Source organism: Ranitomeya imitator, chromosome 6 (assembly GCF_032444005.1).
Source record: "Ranitomeya imitator isolate aRanImi1 chromosome 6, aRanImi1.pri, whole genome shotgun sequence".
Lineage (NCBI taxonomy): Eukaryota > Metazoa > Chordata > Amphibia > Anura > Dendrobatidae > Ranitomeya > Ranitomeya imitator.
Genome location: NC_091287.1, coordinates 567,002,973 through 567,025,824, shown reverse-complemented (window position 1 = coordinate 567,025,824; position 22,852 = coordinate 567,002,973). Strand labels below are relative to the sequence as shown.

General features: G+C 43.7%; 2 protein-coding genes across 5 annotated transcripts in view; one reads left to right on the top strand and one right to left on the bottom strand.

Annotated features, from left to right (window-relative positions):
* Positions 1–20,522, top strand: part of LOC138643214 (multiple epidermal growth factor-like domains protein 6) — a 191,545-nt gene extending 171,023 nt beyond the window's left edge. For all 4 annotated transcript variants that reach the window (XM_069732065.1, XM_069732063.1, XM_069732066.1 and 1 more), the window contains 3 exons: positions 18,673–18,778; positions 19,182–19,298; positions 20,024–20,522. In XM_069732065.1, coding sequence (XP_069588166.1) covers positions 18,673–18,778; positions 19,182–19,298; positions 20,024–20,102 — 302 coding nt within the window. In that variant the 3' untranslated portion in view covers positions 20,103–20,522. The remainder of the gene's footprint in view (positions 1–18,672; positions 18,779–19,181; positions 19,299–20,023) is intronic.
* LOC138643509 (uncharacterized) overlaps positions 1–22,852 on the bottom strand; it is a 1,192,186-nt gene that overhangs the window by 1,142,822 nt on the left and 26,512 nt on the right. The window lies entirely within an intron of this gene.

Sequence of the window (22,852 nt, the reverse complement as noted above, 5' to 3'; positions counted from 1 at the left end):
TGTCGGACTTTCAGGATGTATTTGAAGAGTCCAAGTCTGATGCCCTACCTCCGCATAGGAATTGTGATTGTGCTATCGATTTGATTCCTGGTAGTAAATTCCCTAAGGGTCGTTTATTTAATTTGTCCGTACCTGAACACGCCGCTATGCGCAGTTATGTGAAGGAGTCCCTGGAGAAGGGACATATTCGCCCATCGTCGTCACCATTGGGAGCAGGGTTCTTTTTTGTAGCCAAGAAGGATGGTTCGCTAAGACCGTGTATTGATTACCGCCTTCTTAATAAGATCACTGTTAAATTTCAGTATCCCTTGCCATTGATTTCTGACTTGTTTGCTCGGATTAAGGGGGCTAGTTGGTTTACTAAGATTGATCTTCGTGGTGCGTATAATCTGGTGAGAATCAGGCAGGGAGATGAATGGAAAACGGCATTTAATACGCCCGAGGGTCATTTTGAGTATCTGGTGATGCCGTTCGGACTTGCCAATGCTCCATCTGTGTTTCAGTCTTTTATGCATGACATTTTCCGTGAGTATCTGGATAAATTCTTGATTGTTTACTTGGATGACATTTTGATCTTCTCAGATGATTGGGAGTCTCATGTGAAGCAAGTCAGAATGGTTTTCCAGGTACTGCGTGCTAATTCCTTGTTCGTGAAGGGATCAAAGTGTCTCTTCGGTGTGCAGAAAGTTTCATTTTTGGGGTTCATCTTTTCCCCTTCTACTATCGAGATGGATCCGGTTAAGGTTCAGGCCATCCAGGATTGGACTCAGCCGACATCTCTAAAAAGTCTGCAGAAATTCCTGGGCTTTGCTAATTTTTATCGTCGCTTCATCTGTAATTTTTCTAGCATTGCCAGACCATTGACCGATTTGACCAAGAAGGGTGCTGATTTGGTTAATTGGTCTTCTGCTGCCGTGGAAGCTTTTCAGGAGTTGAAGCGTCGTTTTTGCTGTGCCCCTGTGTTGTGTCAACCTGATGTTTCTCTTCCGTTCCAGGTCGAGGTTGATGCTTCTGAGATTGGTGCAGGGGCGGTTTTGTCACAGAGAGGTTCTGATTGCTCAGTGTTCAAACCATGTGCTTTCTTTTCCAGGAAATTTTCTGCTGCTGAGCGTAATTATGATGTGGGCAACCGAGAGTTGCTGGCCATGAAGTGGGCATTCGAGGAGTGGCGTCATTGGCTTGAGGGTGCTAAGCATCGCGTGGTGGTTTTGACTGATCATAAGAACCTTACTTATCTTGAGTCTGCCAAGCGCTTGAATCCTAGACAGGCCCGTTGGTCGTTATTTTTTGCTCGTTTTGATTTTGTGATTTCATACCTTCCGGGCTCTAAAAATGTGAAGGCGGATGCTCTGTCTAGGAGTTTTGTGCCCGACTCTCCGGGGTTATCTGAGCCGGCGAGTATCCTCAAGGAAGGAGTCATTGTGTCTGCCATCTCCCCTGATTTGCGGAGAGTGTTGCAGAAATTTCAGGCTAATAAACCTGATCGTTGTCCGGCCGAGAAACTGTTCGTCCCTGATAGGTGGACTAGTAAAGTTATCTCTGAACTTCATTGTTCGGTGCTGGCCGGTCATCCAGGAATCTTTGGTACCAGAGAGTTAGTGGCTAGATCCTTCTGGTGGCCATCTCTGTCACGGGATGTGCGTGCTTTTGTGCAGTCCTGTGGAATTTGTGCTAGGGCTAAGCCCTGCTGTTCACGTGCCAGTGGGTTGCTTTTGCCCTTGCCGGTCCCGAAGAGGCCTTGGACACATATTTCGATGGATTTCATTTCTGACCTTCCCGTTTCTCAAAAAATGTCGGTCATTTGGGTGGTCTGTGATCGCTTTTCTAAAATGGTCCATCTGGTGCCCTTGGTTAAATTGCCTTCCTCCTCTGATTTGGTGCCTTTGTTCTTCCAGCATGTGGTTCGTTTACATGGCATTCCTGAGAATATTGTTTCTGACAGAGGTTCCCAGTTTGTCTCGAGGTTCTGGCGAGCCTTTTGTGGTAGGATGGACATTGATCTATCTTTCTCCTCGGCCTTCCATCCTCAGACTAATGGCCAGACCGAACGAACCAATCAGACCTTGGAAACATATCTGAGATGTTTTGTTTCCGCTGACCAGGATGATTGGGTGTCATTTTTGCCGTTGGCTGAGTTCGCCCTTAATAATCGGGCCAGCTCGGCTACCTTGGTCTCTCCATTTTTCTGCAATTCTGGGTTCCATCCTCGTTTCTCTTCAGGACAGGTTGAGTCTTCGGACTGTCCTGGTGTGGATTCTGTGGTGGACAGGTTGCAGCAGATCTGGACTCAGGTAGTGGACAATTTGACCTTGTCCCAGGAGAAGGCTCAGCTTTTCGCTAATCGTAGACGCCGTGTGGGACCCCGACTTCGTGTTGGGGATCTGGTTTGGTTATCTTCTCGTCATATTCCTATGAAGGTTTCCTCTCCTAAATTTAAACCTCGTTTTATTGGTCCGTATAGGATTTCTGAGATTCTCAATCCGGTGTCTTTTCGTCTGACCCTCCCAGACTCCTTTTCCATACATAATGTATTCCATAGGTCGTTGTTGAGGAGATACGTGGCACCTATGGTTCCATCTGTGGAGCCTCCTGCCCCTGTTTTGGTGGAGGGGGAATTGGAGTATATTGTGGAGAAGATTTTGGATTCTCGTGTCTCTAGACGGAAACTCCAGTATCTGGTCAAATGGAAGGGTTATGCTCAGGAAGATAATTCCTGGGTTTTTGCCTCTGATGTCCATGCCCCAGATCTTGTTCGTGCCTTTCATGTGGCTCATCCTGGTCGGCCTGGGGGTTCTGGTGAGGGTTCGGTGACCCCTCCTCAAGGGGGGGGTACTGTTGTGAATTCTGTGGCTGAGTTCACTTCTGTGGTCACAAGTGGTATTGCAGTCTCTGGGCTTCCTCCCTCAGGTGTTTTGGTGAGCTCGTTGGCTGCCTTGCTATTTAGCTCCACCTGAGTCTGTCTTCCTTGCTCCTTGTCAATGTTCCAGTGTTGGATCTGAGCTACTGCATCTTTCCTTGGGCCTGCTGCTCTGCTAGATAAGTGCTTCTAGTTTGTTTTCTGTTTTTTCTGTCCAGCTTGCTATTAACTTTTGCTGGAAGCTCTGAGAAGCAAAGGGGTGCACCGCCGTGCTGTTAGTTCGGCACGGTGGGTCTTTTTGCCCCTTTGCGTGGTTTTCGTTTTAGGGTTTTTTGTAGACTGCATAGTTCTCTTTGCTATCCTCGCTCTGTCCTAGAATATCGGGCCTCACTTTGCTGAATCTATTTCATTCCTACGTTTGTCTTTTCATCTTGCTAACAGTCATTATATGTGGGGGGCTGCCTATTCCTTTGGGGTATTTCTCTGAGGTAAGTCAGGCTTGTATTTCTATCTTCAGGCTAGTCAGCTCCTCAGGCAGTGCCGAGTTGCATAGGTAGTGATAGGCGCAATCCACTGCTGCTTATAGTTGTGTGAGGATAGATCAGGTACTGCAGTCTACAGAGATTCCACGTCTCAGAGCTCATCCTATTGTTTTTGGTTATTGCCAGATCTCTGTATGTGCGCTGATTACTGCACGCTGTGTTGCCTGATTGCAAGCCATAACAGTGGTAATAGCGGCGGCTCCCACACCGGAGAAACAGGTATTCAGCCATATATTTATAAAGGACCTGAACCTAGTGACACCTTATTAACCCCCATCCTGCAGGGGGAAAAGAGGTCGCAGAAGAATACCTCTCTGAGCCACAACAAGCCGCGGTAGTGGTAATAGCGGCGGCTCCCACACAGGAGAAACTGGTAATCTGCATACTGTATTAAAACCTAATTAACCCCTAAGAAAGGGGCTCCCTGCAGTGAAACAGTTAAATCGCAGCACTGTGACAGTAGGAGCTGATAACAGTGAAACAACAGCTCTGCACCTCTGTTGTTTATAAAGCACACAACATAATCCACAACCAGCAGTGATCTCATATGGGAGTCTGGAGACTGGACTAGTCACTCTTAACCCCTCATTAACCCCTCAAGGTCCTGCTACTAACATCTGAGGGATCTGCACTTAGCTTTCTATAAGCTACCAGTATATAAAGATCACCTACAAGTGAAGGTTTAGCACTGCTTCCCCCCCTCCCCATTTCTGTGATCAGTGGGGCTCAGGACAGCCACACAGCAACCAAGAGCAAATTCACAACTGGAGGTCCTGTGATATACAGTCCCTTGTCTGAGACCCCTACACTCAGATCATCTCTGAACATATTATTATTTTATTTTATTTAGTTTTTTCTTTTTCCCTTTTATTCATTTTTTACTAACTTTACTAAACCTATGACAATGTTCATCTTGCTTCAACCACACTCACAGATATGCTGATCTAAAAGTAATTCTGGCGCACAGGTGGTGATTTTCCAAGCAAGCGCTATATTCAGCTAGAATGGTTAAAATTCATAAAGAGCGCTGCAAATCTTCTTTACCTGTTACAAAACAAGACAAGCAAAGTGACATGGAGAAATTCCTAAAACACAAGCCCTCGCTGGCCCGGTCTGCTCATAAGTCCTCTCGCTCCAACACCAAATCAGATGACCCGGTCAACGATCTAGTTTCTAGCGATGAAGCTTCAGGGAGTGACACCACCCAGATAGACTCTGGAGGAATTTCAAAATCTTTCCTCAAAAAGGCATTAATTCAAGCAATGAAACCACTAATCGCAGAGGTCTCTGGCCTAAGAGAAGATATACAACAAATCGGTAATAGGGTTGAATCCCTAGAAACCACCCAGTCTTCTATTATAAGTCATTCTAACAAAATAAAAGACCACCTGGACTTTCACAAATCCCAATTAAACATGGCTTCCCTAGCTATAGAGGATCAAGAAAACAGGAGTCGCCGTAAAAACATTAGAATTAAAGGGATTCCCGAAAGCGTCTCCAACGAAATACTTGAAAAATCAACCAGAGAAATATTTGCCTCCCTACTGCCTCAGGAACGATGTGACCAAATGGTCATTGAGAGGATCCATCGCTCGCTCAGACCCAAACCTAAACCAACGGATCCCACAAGGGATGTGATATGTGGTCTTCTGAATTATCTGGATACCGCTGCAATTTTAAATGCTTCTAGAGATAATAAAAACTTATCCTACGAAGGATCATCAATCCAGCTATATCAAGACCTAGCACCGTCGACTCTCGCCAAACGTAGGGTCTTGAAACCTCTCCTTGACACGCTACGAGCAAATAAGATTCTATATAAATGGCTATTTCCCTTCGGCCTTGCTGCACATGTTGGAGGAAAGCAAGTCGTAATCCGTCATCCAGATGATCTCGCCAAAGTTTGGTCCACATTTGACATTGATGCAGTAGATGTCCCTTCTTGGCTGCCTTTGGACATGACACTTAATGTCCCCTCCAGTCTTCACCCTTTGCCGGATCATGGCGAATGGTCCCCAGCCAAAAGGTCTGCATCTCCGAGACAGAACAAGTCTGGAACTAAAAATAAACCACCTCCTTGAGTCACTTATGTGACGCTACTTCTTTTAGTTTTTTGATGGTCAGAAAAACCTGAGCCCTCCATTGAGCTCGGTTCGGGTATTGCTTAAAACTTGTAAGGTCACTGGAATTATTTCTTCAACGATGCTTTTATTACAGATTTCATTGGTAGTAAATGTTCATACCTTGCTCACCACTTGTGCGCCTACAGTGGACTGTCCTGTCTGTTTGGGAGGATGTTTGTGGCCCCAGCCTCTGCCACAGATGGGATTTTTCTTTGTTTTATGTTATACTTTTCTCTCAAAAATGTTCTTTTTGCGTTTATAGTTATGTTTGTTCAGTACATGTACACAGATGTTACTCTACTTTCTTTTAGAACCCATGACCGGTAGCGTCTCAGAATCAGCCACTGTGATTGTGGCTTCCTATAACGTGAAGGGCATGCGCTCACCAAGGAAAAGAGGGCAATTGATGAGATTCTTGAAAGCCAAAAATTCTAGTGTCGCTTTTTTCCAGGAAACCCATTTCAAAAAAGATAGGACCCCTGATATGTCAAGGACACAATTCCCTACCTGGTACCATAGTACTGGCACCACAGCTTCGAGAGGGGTCAGTATAGCTTTTAAAAGAAACGTCCCTTTTACCCTGAAAGATACCCTATCAGATGCCGACGGGAGATACATAATGATAAAGGGACTTTTAGCCAACACGAAGGTTACCTTTTGCAACATTTATTCCCCAAACCAAAACCAAATTAGCTGGCTATGCCAGGTATTAAATAACCTTAGACTATTTAAAGAAGGAATTTTAATATTAGGAGGGGATTTCAATGTCACTTTTAACCCAGCAATAGACTCTTCTTCAGGGAAATCTTCTATACCACAAAAAGCACTAAGAAAATTACACATCAACTTACAATCTTTAAATTTAATTGATCCATGGAGAACACTAACCAGAACATAACCAGGGATTCAAGCTTGAGGAGGCTAATTTGCATATTCCAGGTGCCTTCTGGGAAAGCGAAGAGTCTCCCTAAGCTAGAAGATCGTTGGGTACAGCCGGGACCAGCTGCTTGGAAAGATACACCAAACCTGGGATTCAAGCTTGAGGAGGCTAATTTGCATATTCCAGGTGCCTTCTGGGAAAGCGAAGAGTTTCCCTAAGCTAGAAGATCGTTGGGTACAGCCGGGACCAGCTGCTTGGAAAGAATCACCAAACCTGGGATTCAAGCTTGAGGAGGCTAATTTGCATATTCCAGGTGCCTTCTGGGAAAGCGAAGAGTCTCCCTAAGCTAGAAGATCGTTGGGTACAGCCGGGACCAGCTGCTTGGAAAGAATCACCAAACCGCGCGCCGTCATTTTTGCCTGTAGGACATTATTGCAAGAGAGCTTGGCTGAGTAGATTACACAAGAAGGAAAACACACAGCAAGTCAGCAGGATCTAGGAGCAACATGGCAGATGTGACAACCTACATGGTGAGCTGCAGCATGTGCTACATGTTCACAGATCGACCAGAAGAAGAATTAAATTTCACCTGTCAGAAGTGTAGACTAGTGGCCCTTTTAGAAGAAAAGGTGCGGGGTCTGGAAGAAAGAATAGCAACTTTGAAACTCATCAAAGAGAATGAAGACTTTCTAGACAGAACAGAAGCATCTCTACTGGTCACAGAAGGTGCAAAAAGTGTCAGAGAACCTCCAAAAGCAGATGAGTGGAAGCATGTGACCAAAAGAAGCAAGAAGACCATGGAGAAATCACCAACCACACAACTGAAGAACCGATATCAAATCTTTGTAGAGGATGAAGATGGCACACCTAAGAATGAAGCAATACCAGCAAGCAAAAAAGAAAAGGGCACACAGCAACAAGTGACAGCAAAAAGTACAGCCAAGAAGCAACGAAGAGTGGTGGTGGTGGGAGACTCACTACTGAGAGGCACAGAAGCAGCCATCTGCAGACCGGACATAACTGCAAGAGAAGTATGCTGCCTTCCAGGTGCGATGATCAAGGATGTGACCGATAGGATACCAAAGCTCTTCAGCTCCAAGGACGTCCACCCATTTCTTCTGATACATGTTGGCACCAATGACACGGCAAGGAAGGACCTACCGACAATCTACAAGGACTTTGAAGAGTTGGGGAAGAAAGTAAAGGAACTGGATGCACAGGTAGTTTTTTCCTCTATCCTTCCAGTAGACGGGCATGGCACCAGGAGATGGAACAGGATCCTTGATGCAAACAACTGGCTAAGACGATGGTGCAGACAACAAGGATTCGGATTCCTGGACCACGGTGTGAATTACTGGTATGATGGACTCCTCGCCAGAGACGGACTACACCTCAACAAACCTGGGAAACACACATTCGCCAGAAGACTCGCTACACTCATCAGGAGGGCGTTAAACTAGAAGAAGAGGGGACGGGAAGAAAAACATTAGACTCGAACAAAGACGACCCAGGAAAACATACTCAGAAGGGAGGTAAGAACATTTCTAAAACAATCCACAGTGAGGAGATTGGAACAAAACAAAATCCTCTAAACTGCATGCTCGCAAACGCCAGAAGCCTGACAAACAAGATGGAAGAACTAGAAGCAGAAATAGCTACAGGTAACTTTGACATAGTGGGAATAACCGAGACATGGTTAGATGAAAGCTATGACTGGGCAGTTAACTTACAGGGTTGCAGTCTGTTTAGAAAGGATCGTAAAAATCGGAGAGGAGGAGGGGTTTGTCTCTATGTAAAGTCTTGTCTAAAGTCCACTTTAAGGGAGGATATTAGCGAAGGAAATGAAGATGTCGAGTCCATATGGGTTGAAATTCATGGAGGGAAAAATGGTAACAAAATTCTCATTGGGGTCTGTTACAAACCCCCAAATATAACAGAAACCATGGAAAGTCTACTTCTAAAGCAGATAGATGAAGCTGCAACCCATAATGAGGTCCTGGTTATGAGGGACTTTAACTACCCGGATATTAACTGGGAAACAGAAACCTGTGAAACCCATAAAGGCAACAGGTTTCTGCTAATAACCAAGAAAAATTATCTTTCACAATTGGTGCAGAATCCAACCAGAGGAGCAGCACTTTTAGACCTAATACTATCTAATAGACCTGACAGAATAACAAATCTGCAGGTGGTTGGGCATTTAGGAAATAGCGACCACAATATTGTGCAGTTTCACCTGTCTTTCACTAGGGGGACTTGTCAGGGAGTCACAAAAACATTGAACTTTAGGAAGGCAAAGTTTGAACAGCTTAGAGATGCCCTTAATCTGGTAGACTGGGACAATATCCTCAGAAATGAGAATACAGATAATAAATGGGAAATGTTTAAGAACATCCTAAATAGGCAGTGTAAGCAGTTTATACCTTGTGGGAATAAAAGGACTAGAAATAGGAAAAACCCAATGTGGCTAAACAAAGAAGTAAGACAGGCAATTAACAGTAAAAAGAAAGCATTTGCACTACTAAAGCAGGATGGCACCATTGAAGCTCTAAAAAACTATAGGGAGAAAAATACTTTATCTAAAAAACTAATTAAAGCTGCCAAAAAGGAAACAGAGAAGCACATTGCTAAGGAGAGTAAAACTAATCCCAAACTGTTCTTCAACTATATCAATAGTAAAAGAATAAAAACTGAAAATGTAGGCCCCTTAAAAAATAGCGAGGAAAGAATGGTTGTAGATGACGAGGAAAAAGCTAACATATTAAACACCTTCTTCTCCACGGTATTCACGGTGGAAAATGAAATGCTAGGTGAAATCCCAAGAAACAATGAAAACCCTATATTAAGGGTCACCAATCTAACCCAAGAAGAGGTGCGAAACCGGCTAAATAAGATTAAAATAGATAAATCTCCGGGTCCGGATGGCATACACCCACGAGTACTAAGAGAACTAAGTAATGTAATAGATAAACCATTATTTCTTATTTTTAGGGACTCTATAGCGACAGGGTCTGTTCCGCAGGACTGGCGCATAGCAAATGTGGTGCCAATATTCAAAAAGGGCTCTAAAAGTGAACCTGGAAATTATAGGCCAGTAAGTCTAACCTCTATTGTTGGTAAAATATTTGAAGGGTTTCTGAGGGATGTTATTCTGGATTATCTCAATGAGAATAACTGTTTAACTCCATATCAGCATGGGTTTATGAGAAATCGCTCCTGTCAAACCAATCTAATCAGTTTTTATGAAGAGGTAAGCTATAGGCTGGACCACGGTGAGTCATTGGACGTGGTATATCTCGATTTTTCCAAAGCGTTTGATACCGTGCCGCACAAGAGGTTGGTACACAAAATGAGAATGCTTGGTCTGGGGGAAAATGTGTGTAAATGGGTTAGTAACTGGCTTAGTGATAGAAAGCAGAGGGTGGTTATAAATGGTATAGTCTCTAACTGGGTCGCTGTGACCAGTGGGGTACCGCAGGGGTCAGTATTGGGACCTGTTCTCTTCAACATATTCATTAATGATCTGGTAGAAGGTTTACACAGTAAAATATCGATATTTGCAGATGATACAAAACTATGTAAAGCAGTTAATACAAGAGAAGATAGTATTCTGCTACAGATGGATCTGGATAAGTTGGAAACTTGGGCTGAAAGGTGGCAGATGAGGTTTAACAATGATAAATGTAAGGTTATACACATGGGAAGAAGGAATCAATGTCACCATTACACACTGAACGGGAAACCACTGGGTAAATCTGACAGGGAGAAGGACTTGGGGATCCTAGTTAATGATAAACTTACCTGGAGCAGCCAGTGCCAGGCAGCAGCTGCCAAGGCAAACAGGATCATGGGGTGCATTAAAAGAGGTCTGGATACACATGATGAGAGCATTATACTGCCTCTGTACAAATCCCTAGTTAGACCGCACATGGAGTACTGTGTCCAGTTTTGGGCACCGGTGCTCAGGAAGGATATAATGGAACTAGAGAGAGTACAAAGGAGGGCAACAAAATTAATAAAGGGGATGGGAGAACTACAATACCCAGATAGATTAGCGAAATTAGGATTATTTAGTCTAGAAAAAAGACGACTGAGGGGCGATCTAATAACCATGTATAAGTATATAAGGGGACAATACAAATATCTCGCTGAGGATCTGTTTATACCAAGGAAGGTGACGGGCACAAGGGGGCATTCTTTGCGTCTGGAGGAGAGAAGGTTTTTCCACCAACATAGAAGAGGATTCTTTACTGTTAGGGCAGTGAGAATCTGGAATTGCTTGCCTGAGGAGGTGGTGATGGCGAACTCAGTCGAGGGGTTCAAGAGAGGCCTGGATGTCTTCCTGGAGCAGAACAATATTGTATCATACAATTAGGTTCTGTAGAAGGACGTAGATCTGGGGATTTATTATGATGGAATATAGGCTGAACTGGATGGACAAATGTCTTTTTTCGGCCTTACTAACTATGTTACTATGTTACTATATCCAACAACTAAAGACTTTACTTTTTTCTCCTCATCTCATAATAACTATCACAGACTAGACTACCTGTTAACCCAATCTTGTCATCTTCAGCTAGTGAAATCCGCAAAAATAGACGTTATATCCCTTTCAGACCATGCCCCGATTTTCCTGGAGATGAACATTAAATCACTCCCTCCTACTCCCTTTACCTGGACACTAAATGAGACCCTTCTTGGTACCAGCTCCTATGTGACTAGATTCTCTACTTCCATCAACCTCTTCTTTAAGGAGAATTATCTTCCGGGCTCTCCCATGCCTCTGGTTTGGGAGACACACAAGGCGGTCATGAGAGGGGAATTTATATCCTTGGGTTCATATCTGAAAAAAGAACGGTCCAAAGAGGTAGGGGCTATTCTGCACCAGATCAATTCTGTGGAAAAGATGCACAAACGCTCTCAGACAAATAAAGCTCAGAATGATCTCATCTCACTCAGAAGATCCTTAAAAGATCTTTTGAACATACACTCCGCTAAGATATACATGAGAAGCCAACAGAAGTTTTATCTTCATGGAAATAGAGGGAGCAAACTCATGACTTCTCTTCTGAGAAAACGCAGTGGACGTACTTTTATCACACAGTTGAGGGGTGCGGATGGCCTTACTATTTCTGAGACCAAGGACATTGCCAATGAATTTAAGCAATTTTACGGGAACCTTTATAACCTGGAGGTTCCAGAGGACATGGGTGAGCCCGGGGCAGCCTTAGATAAAATAGATACATTCCTCTCCTCTTTGAGGCTCCCCTCATTATCTTTAGATGACATTTCTTGCTTAACAGCCCCAATTACCCCGGAAGAGGTATTAGAGACTCTATCCAGTATTCCCAATGGAAAGTCTCCGGGTCCTGATGGCCTCCCCATCACCTATTATAAGAAATTAATAAAACCTCTGCTACCCCATATAGTTACATTATTTAATTCTTTTTTGATGGGACAATCCCCCCCGAAACAAGCTTTAGAAGCTTACATCACAGTTTTACCAAAAGAACGTAAGGATCCCAACCTGTGCTCTAGCTATAGGCCTATCTCTCTTCTCAATACTGATATGAAACTATGGGCTAAACTTTTGGCGACTAGACTAGGTAATATACTTCCCAGAATAATTCACTCGGACCAGGCTGGTTTTGTGCGTGGGAGGGAGGGCAGGGACATTTCGGCCAAAGCTCTTCAATCCATAATGTATGCTAGGCGGCAAAATTTGCCACTTACTCTCTTGTCTACCGACGCCGAGAAGGCATTTGATAGGGTAAGCTGGAGATATATGGAGCGGGTATTACACAGGTTTGGTTTTCCACCCCAGTTTATTACAGCGGTCTTCTCCTTGTACTCCTTTCCCAATGCCAGAGTCCGGGTGAATGGTGTTTTATCCGACGGGTTTAATATTAACAATGGTACCAGGCAGGGATGTCCCCTATCCCCTTCCTTGTTCGTATTGGTCATCGAATCTCTCATACAGAGAATTAGACAGGAGGTTCAGATCCAGGGATTACGGGTAGGTAAAATAGAGATAAAAACACTGGCATTTGCGGATGATCTGCTCTTCCTGGTCTCTAATCCTCTCAATGCATTCCCAATTATCCTCAATATACTCAACCATTTTGGCAAACTCTCAAATTTCAAAATTAACAATACAAAATCGGAAGCACTTAATATAACTCTATCAGCCACTCAACTTTCTACTCTAAGAAAACTAGCCCCCTTCTCCTGGTCCACATCCTCTATAAAGTATTTGGGTATCTGGATCACTAGGGACCCCACAGACCTATTCAGATCTAATTTCTCTCCCCTAATAAAAAAACTAGAAACATTGATGAAATCATACAATCTTCCCACTTTATCATGGATAGGACGTATTAACGTGTTTAAAGCTTACATTATGCCTATCCTACTGTATTCCATGAGTATGGTACCTATTCGTCTTCCCCTCACATTCTTTAAAAACATAAGGTCCTCAATAATTAAATTTGTATGGAAAAATAAGCCATCTAGGCTACCTTTCAAATTGTTAACATGTCCCGCTTCTTGTGGAGGTTTGGGACTACCTGACCCCTATATATTTTACAAAGCTATACACCTTAGTAGATGGCTGAGAATAGTAATTGGCCTGGAGAGGGGCACGTCGGACATGCTTGACGCGGCCTTGCTGGACAATGGGGGGATACCACTTTTGTGGTCGCACTCGAAACCAACGACTTCATTGGGTTTGGACAACATAACTTTAGCTACCCTCCGCGTTAGACGGACAGTTTTGAAAGAACTTCCATCAGACTCATTCCCTTCATCCCTAACACCCATCGCAGTTATTCCCTATCTGGTTAATCCTGATTTTAAGGATTCATACAATTTGTGGTCAAAGCTCCCTATGGATTCCCTCACTAGCCTCTATGAAGGTAAAATTCTTAACAACAACATCTGGCCTAGCAATGCCAAGAAGTCTCCAAAAAATTTTCTGCAGGAACTCCACACTAAACGTATTCTTACAGAATTTAGAGAAAGGTTCCCTCAAAAGTCGAATTGGTCGTGGCTGGACCTCATGCTCAAAACGGGCTCAGCTAGATATAAAATTATATCTCGCTCGTATTACCAACTTGTTGCCCCCTCTCAACCCTTTAAACCATCCTTTATTTATTCCTGGGAATCTGAACTTAATTTCAGCTTCTCAGAGGACCAGATCTCCAAAATGTTGAAGTCTGCCAGGGGGTTCTCTCGTTGCATCTTGTTGCAGGAAAGTGCATATAAGATACTAACCAGATGGCATTTGACGCCGGTCAAACTCCAACACTTAGGTTTAGCGGATTCTGACTTGTGCTGGCGATGCCGGGTTGCCCAGGGAAACCATACACATATATTTTGGGAATGCGTGGGGATTAAAGATTTCTGGGAGGAAGTAAATCTAACGCTTAAGAAGCTAAAGCTAATTAAAACTGACCTACTGGCGGTTGAAGCTGTCCTCTCATGCCCCACAAACAATTTTAAACCCAATAGGCACGGCCTTTTACCCTTAATGCTCAGTGCTGCAAAACATTTAATAACCATCCATTGGAAAAGTGCATCCCCACCAACACAAAGTGAGTGGTTCAACAAAATTGACCACATTTATAGAATGGAGGAATTATCGAGCTGGGAGACGCATGCCCATGATCGTTTTGTTTTGAACTGGCTTCCATGGAGAACATTTCGTTCAGTCGCTCCTTAATATTGCTATATATGCCATCTTAATACCGAGAATATATGCTACCGTATTGTTTGTTTTCAAGTACTACAACCACATGTACTAGAACTGTTATGTTTATTGTCCCCCCCCCCCCCGTCCCCCTTTTTCCTACTGGTACTCCTTAAGCCCCCCCTTCCCCCCCCCTCCTCCTAACCCTTCCTCCTTTTCCCTTCCCTCTCTTTCCAATCCCCAAAGTTGGTAGGCTGGATTCGCTTGCTGCTATTGTTATGATTTATTCGCTTATCTTAACTTTACTTGCATGTAACGTTTCCGACCTTTATTCTAAATAAAGAATTTACAAAAAAAAATAGGACAGGACTTCCCCGTAATAACAATGTATCCGCTTGTATTAAATAGATGGACAGGACTTCCCCGTAGTAACAATGTATCCACTTGTATTAAATAGAAGGACAGGACATCCCCGTAGTAACAATGTATCCACTTGTATTAAATAGAAGGACAGGACTTCCTCGTAATAACAATGTATCCGCGTGTATTAAATAGAAGGACAGGACTTCCCCGTAGTAACAATGTATCCACTTGTATTAAATAGAAGGACAGGACTTCCCCGTAGTAACAATGTATCCACTTGCATTAAGTAGAAGGACAGGACATCCCCGTAGTAACAATGTATCCACTTGTATTAAATAGAAGGACAGGACTTCCTCGTAGTAACAATGTATCCACTTGTATTAATTAGAAGGACAGGACTTCCCCGTAGTAACAATGTATCCACTTGTATTAAATAGAAGGACAGGACTTCCTCGTAGTAACAATGTATCCGCTTGTATTAAATAGAAGGACAGGACTTCCCCGTAGTAACAATGTAACCACTTGTATTAAATAGAAGGACAGGACTTCCCAGTAGTAACAATGTATCCACTTGTATTAAATAGAAGGACAGGACTTCCCCGTAGTAACAATGTATCCGCTTGTATTAAATAGAAGGACAGGACTTCCCCGTAGTAACAATGTAACCACTTGTATTAAATAGAAGGACAGGACTTCCCCGTAGTAACAATGTATCCGCTTGTATTAAATAGAAGGACAGGACTTCCCCGTAGTAACAATGTATCCACTTGTATTAAATAGAAGGACAGGACTTCCCAGTAATAACAATGTATCCACTTGTATTAAATAGAAGGACAGGACTTCCTCGTAATAACAATGTATCCACTTGTATTAAATAGAAGCACAGGACTTCCCCGTAGTAACAATGTATCCACTTGTATTAAATAGAAGGACAGGACTTCCTCGTAGTAACAATGTATCCGCTTGTATTAAATAGAAGGACAGGACTTCCCCGTAATAACAATGTATCCACTTGTATTAAATAGAAGGACAGGACTTCCTCGTAGTAACAATGTATCCGCTTGTATTAAATAGAAGGACAGGACTTCCCCGTAATAACAATGTATCCGCTTGTATTAAATAGAAAGACAGGACTTCCCCGTAATAACAATGTATCCGCTTGTATTAAATAGATGGACAGGACTTCCCCGTAATAACAATGTATCCGCTTGTATTAAATAGAAGGACAGGACTTCCTCGTAGTAACAATGTATCCGCTTGTATTAAATAGAAGGACAGGACTTCCCCGTAATAACAATGTATCCGCTTGTATTAAATAGAAAGACAGGACTTCCCCGTAGTAACAATGTATCCACTTGTATTAAATAGATGGACAGGACTTCCCCGTAATAACAATGTATCCGCTTGTATTAAATAGAAGGACAGGACTTCCCCGTAGTAACAATGTATCCACTTGTATTAAATAGAAGGACAGGACTTCCTCGTAGTAACAATGTATCCGCTTGTATTAAATAGAAGGACAGGACTTCCCCGTAATAACAATGTATCCGCTTGTATTAAATAGAAAGACAGGACTTCCCCGTAATAACAATGTATCCGCTTGTATTAAATAGATGGACAGGACTTCCCCGTAGTAACAATGTATCCACTTGTATTAAATAGATGGACAGGACTTCCCCGTAATAACAATGTATCCGCTTGTATTAAATAGAAGGACAGGACTTCCCCGTAGTAACAATGTATCCACTTGTATTAAATAGAAGGACAGGACTTCCTCGTAGTAACAATGTATCCGCTTGTATTAAATAGAAGGACAGGACTTCCCCGTAATAACAATGTATCCACTTGTATTAAATAGAAGGACAGGACTTCCCCGTAGTAACAATGTATCCGCTTGTATTAAATAGAAAGACAGGACTTCCCCGTAATAACAATGTATCCGCTTGTATTAAATAGAAAGACAGGACTTCCCCGTAGTAACAATGTATCCACTTGTATTAAATAGATGGACAGGACTTCCCCGTAATAACAATGTATCCGCTTGTATTAAATAGAAGGACAGGACTTCCCCGTAGTAACAATGTATCCACTTGTATTAAATAGAAGGACAGGACTTCCTCGTAGTAACAATGTATCCGCTTGTATTAAATAGAAGGACAGGACTTCCCCGTAATAACAATGTATCCGCTTGTATTAAATAGAAAGACAGGACTTCCCCGTAATAACAATGTATCCGCTTGTATTAAATAGATGGACAGGACTTCCCCGTAGTAACAATGTATCCACTTGTATTAAATAGATGGACAGGACTTCCCCGTAATAACAATGTATCCGCTTGTATTAAATAGAAGGACAGGACTTCCCCGTAGTAACAATGTATCCACTTGTATTAAATAGAAGGACAGGACTTCCTCGTAGTAACAATGTATCCGCTTGTATTAAATAGAAGGACAGGACTTCCCCGTAATAACAATGTATCCACTTGTATTAAATAGAAGGACAGGACTTCCCCGTAGTAACAATGTATCCGCTTGTATTAAATAGAAGGACAGGACTTCCCCGTAGTAACAATGTATCCACTTGTATTAAATAGAAGGACAGGACTTCTCCGTAGTAACAATGTATCCACTTGTATTAAATAGAAGGACAGGACTTCTCCGTAGTAACAATGTATCCACTTGTATTAAATAGAAGGACAGGACTTCCCCGTAATAACAATGTAACCACTTGTATTAAATAGAAGGACAGGACTTCCCCGTAGTAACAATGTATCCACTTGTATTAAATAGAAGGACAGGACTTCCCCGTAGTAACAATGTATCCGCTTGTATTAAATAGAAGGACAGGACTTCCCCGTAGTAACAATGTATCCACTTGTATTATATAGAAGCACAGGACTTCCCCGTAGTAACAATGTATCCACTTGTATTAAATAGAAGGACAGGACTTCCCCGTAGTAACAATGTATCCACTTGTATTAAATAGAAGGACAGGACTTCCCCGTAATAACAATGTATCCACTTGTATTAAATAGGACAGGACTTCCCCGTAATAACAATGTATCCGCTTGTATTAAATAGAAGGACAGGACTTCCCCGTAATAACAATGTATCCACTTGTATTAAATAGGACAGGACTTCCCCGTAGTAACAATGTATCCGCTTGTATTAAATAGAAGGACAGGACTTCTCCGTAGTAACAATGTATCCACTTGTATTAAATAGATGGACAGGACTTCCCCGTAGTAACAATGTATCCGCTTGTATTAAATAGGACAGGACTTCCCCGTAATAACAATGTATCCGCTTGTATTAAATAGAAGGACAGGACTTCCCCGTAGTAACAATGTATCCGCTTGTATTAAATAGAAGGACAGGACTTCCCCGTAATAACAATGTATCCACTTGTATTAAATAGAAGGACAGGACTTCCCCGTAGTAACAATGTATCCGCTTGTATTAAATAGAAGGACAGGACTTCCCCGTAGTAACAATGTATCCGCTTGTATTAAATAGAAGGACAGGACTTCCCCGTAGTAACAATGTATCCACTTGTATTAAATAGAAGGACAGGACTTCCCCGTAATAACAATGTATCCACTTGTATTAAATAGAAGGACAGGACTTCCCCGTAGTAACAATGTATCCGCTTGTATTAAATAGAAGGACAGGACTTCCCCGTAGTAACAATGTATCCACTTGTATTAAATAGAAGGACAGGACTTCCCCGTAATAACAATGTATCCACTTGTATTAAATAGAAGGACAGGACTTCCCCGTAGTAACAATGTATCCGCTTGTATTAAATAGAAGGACAGGACTTCCCCGTAGTAACAATGTATCCACTTGTATTAAATAGAAGGACAGGACTTCCCTGTAGTAACAATGTATCCGCTTGTATTAAATAGAAGGACAGGACTTCCCTGTAGTAACAATGTATCCGCTTGTATTAAATAGAAGGACAGGACTTCCCCGTAATAACAATGTATCCACTTGTATTAAATAGAAGGACAGGACTTCCCCGTAGTAACAATGTATCCGCTTGTATTAAATAGGACAGGACTTCCCCGTAGTAACAATGTATCCATTTGTATTAAATAGAAGGACAGGACTTTCCCGTAGTAACAATGTATCCGCTTGTATTAAATAGAAGGACAGGACTTTCCCGTAGTAACAATGTATCCATTTGTATTAAATAGAACCTTTTGTGATCTCTTCTAGCCATGACCGAGCCGTGCGTCCCCCCCTGCCAACATGGAGGAACCTGCAAGCCCTTCAACAAGTGTGAGTGTGCGGAGGGCACCGCCGGGCATCGCTGCGACAAGCTGTAAGTGCCACCGATAGTGGTGCAGGTTCTGGGACTAATCCAGCAATATTGGCAACATTTTGCTCTTTCCCCCTATTAACATCTGACCGCCTTCATTAGGAGATTATTGCCGCCCTGACACTTTGTATTACGGTCCAGTGTACGATCATCACCTGTGTATTCAAGGTGTGGACAAACCAGGACATAAAATAATCTCATCTTCTCTAGAATCCATGCCCTGTCCTTCATAAAAAAGTATTTCCCGACTTTAGGTGCAGCTGACTGACATTAGCTGCCGTGTGTTGTGCTATTTGTGATTATGACACAAACGATGAAGCGATGAAGAGTCCAGGACTGGAGGTCCCATGGCCGATACTTCCCGTTGTAATGTTCTACTATGAAGGTTTCATTCCCTTTCTTGCAGGACTTGTCCGATTGTGACAACAAAGATGAGCACAGCCCGAGCCGTGCGCCAAGGGGTGAGAGAAAGTTACGTGGAGCGATGCGGACCGCTGGGGGCTCAGCTCTGCACCAAGTACAGGTACAGGACCAGGACCTCACTACTGGCGCTCGAGTAGAGGATGAATCTGGTAGATACTACACACATCATTCAATTATGTAGGCAGACAGGACATGGGCATGTTGGTACCAACCCCTCTCCATCGTGCCCATGGCCTTCCATCAGTGCCTCCATCTGTCACACTCTCTTCTCTAGGATTACTAATCATGATGGCTTCAGGTTGGAGATTGCACAGAACCTTTCCTCTTGTTATCAGCCCCCTCTGAGCTAAGCTTTATGGGTCTGCAGGCTTGTCTCTATAAAGGGGGTCTCCAATTTTATGTACGTGAAACTTTAAAGGTTTTATGGAAGTAAAAAATGACCCAAAATGCTGAGATAATGAAATTCTCCATTACCTGGACACAATGTTTCGGCTCTTCTGCAGCGCTCTTGCTTACACTCCCGTGTGGGGTCGTGTCATTGAGTGGCCGCTACATTGGTGTATCCGCCATATTGACACCATTACAGTGGACGGTGACGAGCGCACCGTTCACATGGTCTGCGGACCTCCTGAATGACATTTCATCACACAGGAGTGTAGACAGAGAGGAACTATGGAACCTCAGCGATGGAACAAGGAAGAATTAGAAGGGCAAGTGCAGTGGAGAGCATATCCATTACCTCCATACAGTAATCACGTGAGGGTCTGGGAGCGATGGTGAGTGGAAGGTTTTATTACAAATCTCTCATCTGTTCTGCTCTAATAGGATAAACCAAGTCCGGGTCTACGTCCAGGCCTATATAGTCGGCTACAAGATCCAGTGTCCCTCCAAGAGCAGACCATGAATAGGGGCAGAGAAGACCAGGAGGACCTGGGACCAAAGACAAGTCTCACATCCCTGCACCCATCAGTCCTGTCCCTGCACCCATCAGTCCCATCCCAGCATGCATCACTCCCGCACCTGCTCTCATCACTGTTGTCCTATCAGTCCGATCCCTGCTCCCGTCACTCCAGTTCCTGCTCCCGTCACTCCAGTTCCTGCTCCTGTCACTCCAGTTCCTGCTCCTGTCACTCCAGTTCCTGCTCCCGTCACTCCGCTCCTTGCTCCTATCACTTCTTTCCCTCTTATATCGTCCGTCACTGTTGAATATTATGGATTCTCGTCTCTCTCAGAGTTGGATTTTTGAGGGATTCGGTTGTATATTTTTCGATTCTGTAAATTGCGTTATTTCACATTTCCATTAAATTTCTGACATTTCTATTTCCAGAGGTTTGGACAATGCGTTAATAGCGTCACAGTGTCTTCAGTTGTCAAACCACCGGGCTCAGCATGGATGACCACAGCAAAGAATCTGCCACTTACTGGAGCGAACACATGAGCCATGTACACGGTGAACAAGCCTGGAGGGACAGTGCTCACACCACCAAGAAACTGAAATACGACAAAGGCACAGTGCAACCAAAAAATATAGCAAGTGCTAGTAAAAAGATGGAAAAACACAGGGTATTTGGTTAATACGTTGTTTGCAAAAAATGTATATTATCATGATGTGATAGTCGAGGGTATCGATACATACGAAGAACATGATTAACCCCTTAATCTTATATGATGTACTATCTCATCGAGGTGACCAGGGACTTAATTCCCAATGATGGGATAGTACGTCATAGTTGAATGGCTGCGCTCACGGGGGAAGCACGGCCGATCGCGGCCGGGTGTCAGCTGACTATCGCAGCTGACATCCGGCACTATGTGCCAGGAGCGGCCATGGACTGCCCCTGGCACACTAACCCCCAGAATACTGTGATCAAAGATGATTGCAGCGTTCCGGCGGCATAGTGAAGCATCGCGCAGGGAGGGGGCTCCCTGTGTGATTCCCTGAGACCCTCGGAGCAACGCAATGTGATCACATTGCTACAAAGGGTCTCCTACCTCCTCCTCCCTGCAGGCCCGGATCCAAAATGGCCACGGGGGGCCTTCCGGGTTCTGCTCAGAGCAGGCGCCGGGAAGCCTCCCTGCAGTGCCTGTGTGATCGCTGATCTGACACAGTGCATTACAAGGTGTCAGATCAGTGATCTGTCACTTTACTGTGATGTCCCCCCAGCGAGGCAATGTAAAAAAGAAAGAAAAAAAATAAATTCCTAAATAAAAAAATAAAAAATATTGTTCCAATAAATACATTTCTTTATCTTAATACAAAAAAACAATAAAACATATATTTAGTATTGCCTGTTATGACCTGGTGGTTAGGAGCACCCGACCTGATAGTTAAACTCATACAGGACGAGCTCTGGGATGTGGGAGCTCTGCTGACCGCAAGCCCTAATCCTATCGCACACACTAGAAATAGCCGTGGAGTGCTCCTGACGCTCCCTAGGCGCCTCGTCACAGCCTAAGAGCTAGCTAGCCCTAGAGATAAAGCCTACCTTGCCTCAGAGAAATTCCCCAAAGGAATAGGCAGCCCCCCACATGTAATGACTGTGAGTAAAGATGAAAGTCACAAACGCAGAAATGAGATAGGTTTCAGCAAAGGGAGGCACAACTTACTAAATAGACAGAGGATAGGAAAGGAATCTTTGCGGTCAGCACAAAAACCTACAAAAGACCACGCAGAGTGTGCAAAAGGGTCCTCCGCACCGACTCACGGTGCGGGGGTGCCACCCTGCATCCCAGAGCTTCCAGCTAGCAAGACAAAATCAAGAAAACCAGCTGGACAAGGAAACAAGAACAATAATAACAATCAGGAACTTAGCTTCTGCAGGAGAAGACAGGACACCAGACAGATCCAGGAGCGAACTGAACCAATGCTAAAACATTGACAGCTGGTATGGAGTAACGATCTGAGAGGAGTTAAATAGAGAATCCAACCAAAGGATAAACCACGTCACCTGTGTAAGGAACCTCAGAAGCAGCAGCTCCACTCACAGCCACCAGAGGGAGCCCACGGACCGAACTCACCGAAGTACCATTCATGACCACAGGAGGGAGCTCGACAACAGAATTCACAACAGTACCCCCCCCCTTGAGGAGGGGTCACCGAACCCTCACCAGAGCCCCCAGGCCGATCAGGATGAGCCAAATGAAAGGCACGAACTAGATCGGCAGCATGAACATCAGAGGCAAAAACCCAGGAATTATCCTCCTGACCATAACCCTTCCACTTGACCAGGTACTGGAGTTTCCGTCTCGAAACACAAGAATCCAAGATCTTTTCCACCACATACTCGAACTCCCCCTCGACCAACACCGGGGCAGGAGGATCAACGGAGGGAACCATAGGCGCCACAGATCTCCGCAACAACGACCTATGGAACACATTATGGATGGCAAAAGAAGCTGGAAGGTCCAAACGAAATGACACAGGATTAAGAATTTCAGAAATCTTATGTGGCCCAATGAAACGAGGCTTAAACTTAGGAGAGGAAACCTTCATAGGAACATGACGAGATGACAACCAAACCAAATCCCCAACCCGAAGTCGGGGACCAACACAGCGCCGGCGGTTAGCGAAACGTTGAGCCTTCTCCTGGGACAATGTCAAATTGTCCACCACATGAGTCCAAATCTGCTGCAACCTGTCCACCACAGTATCCA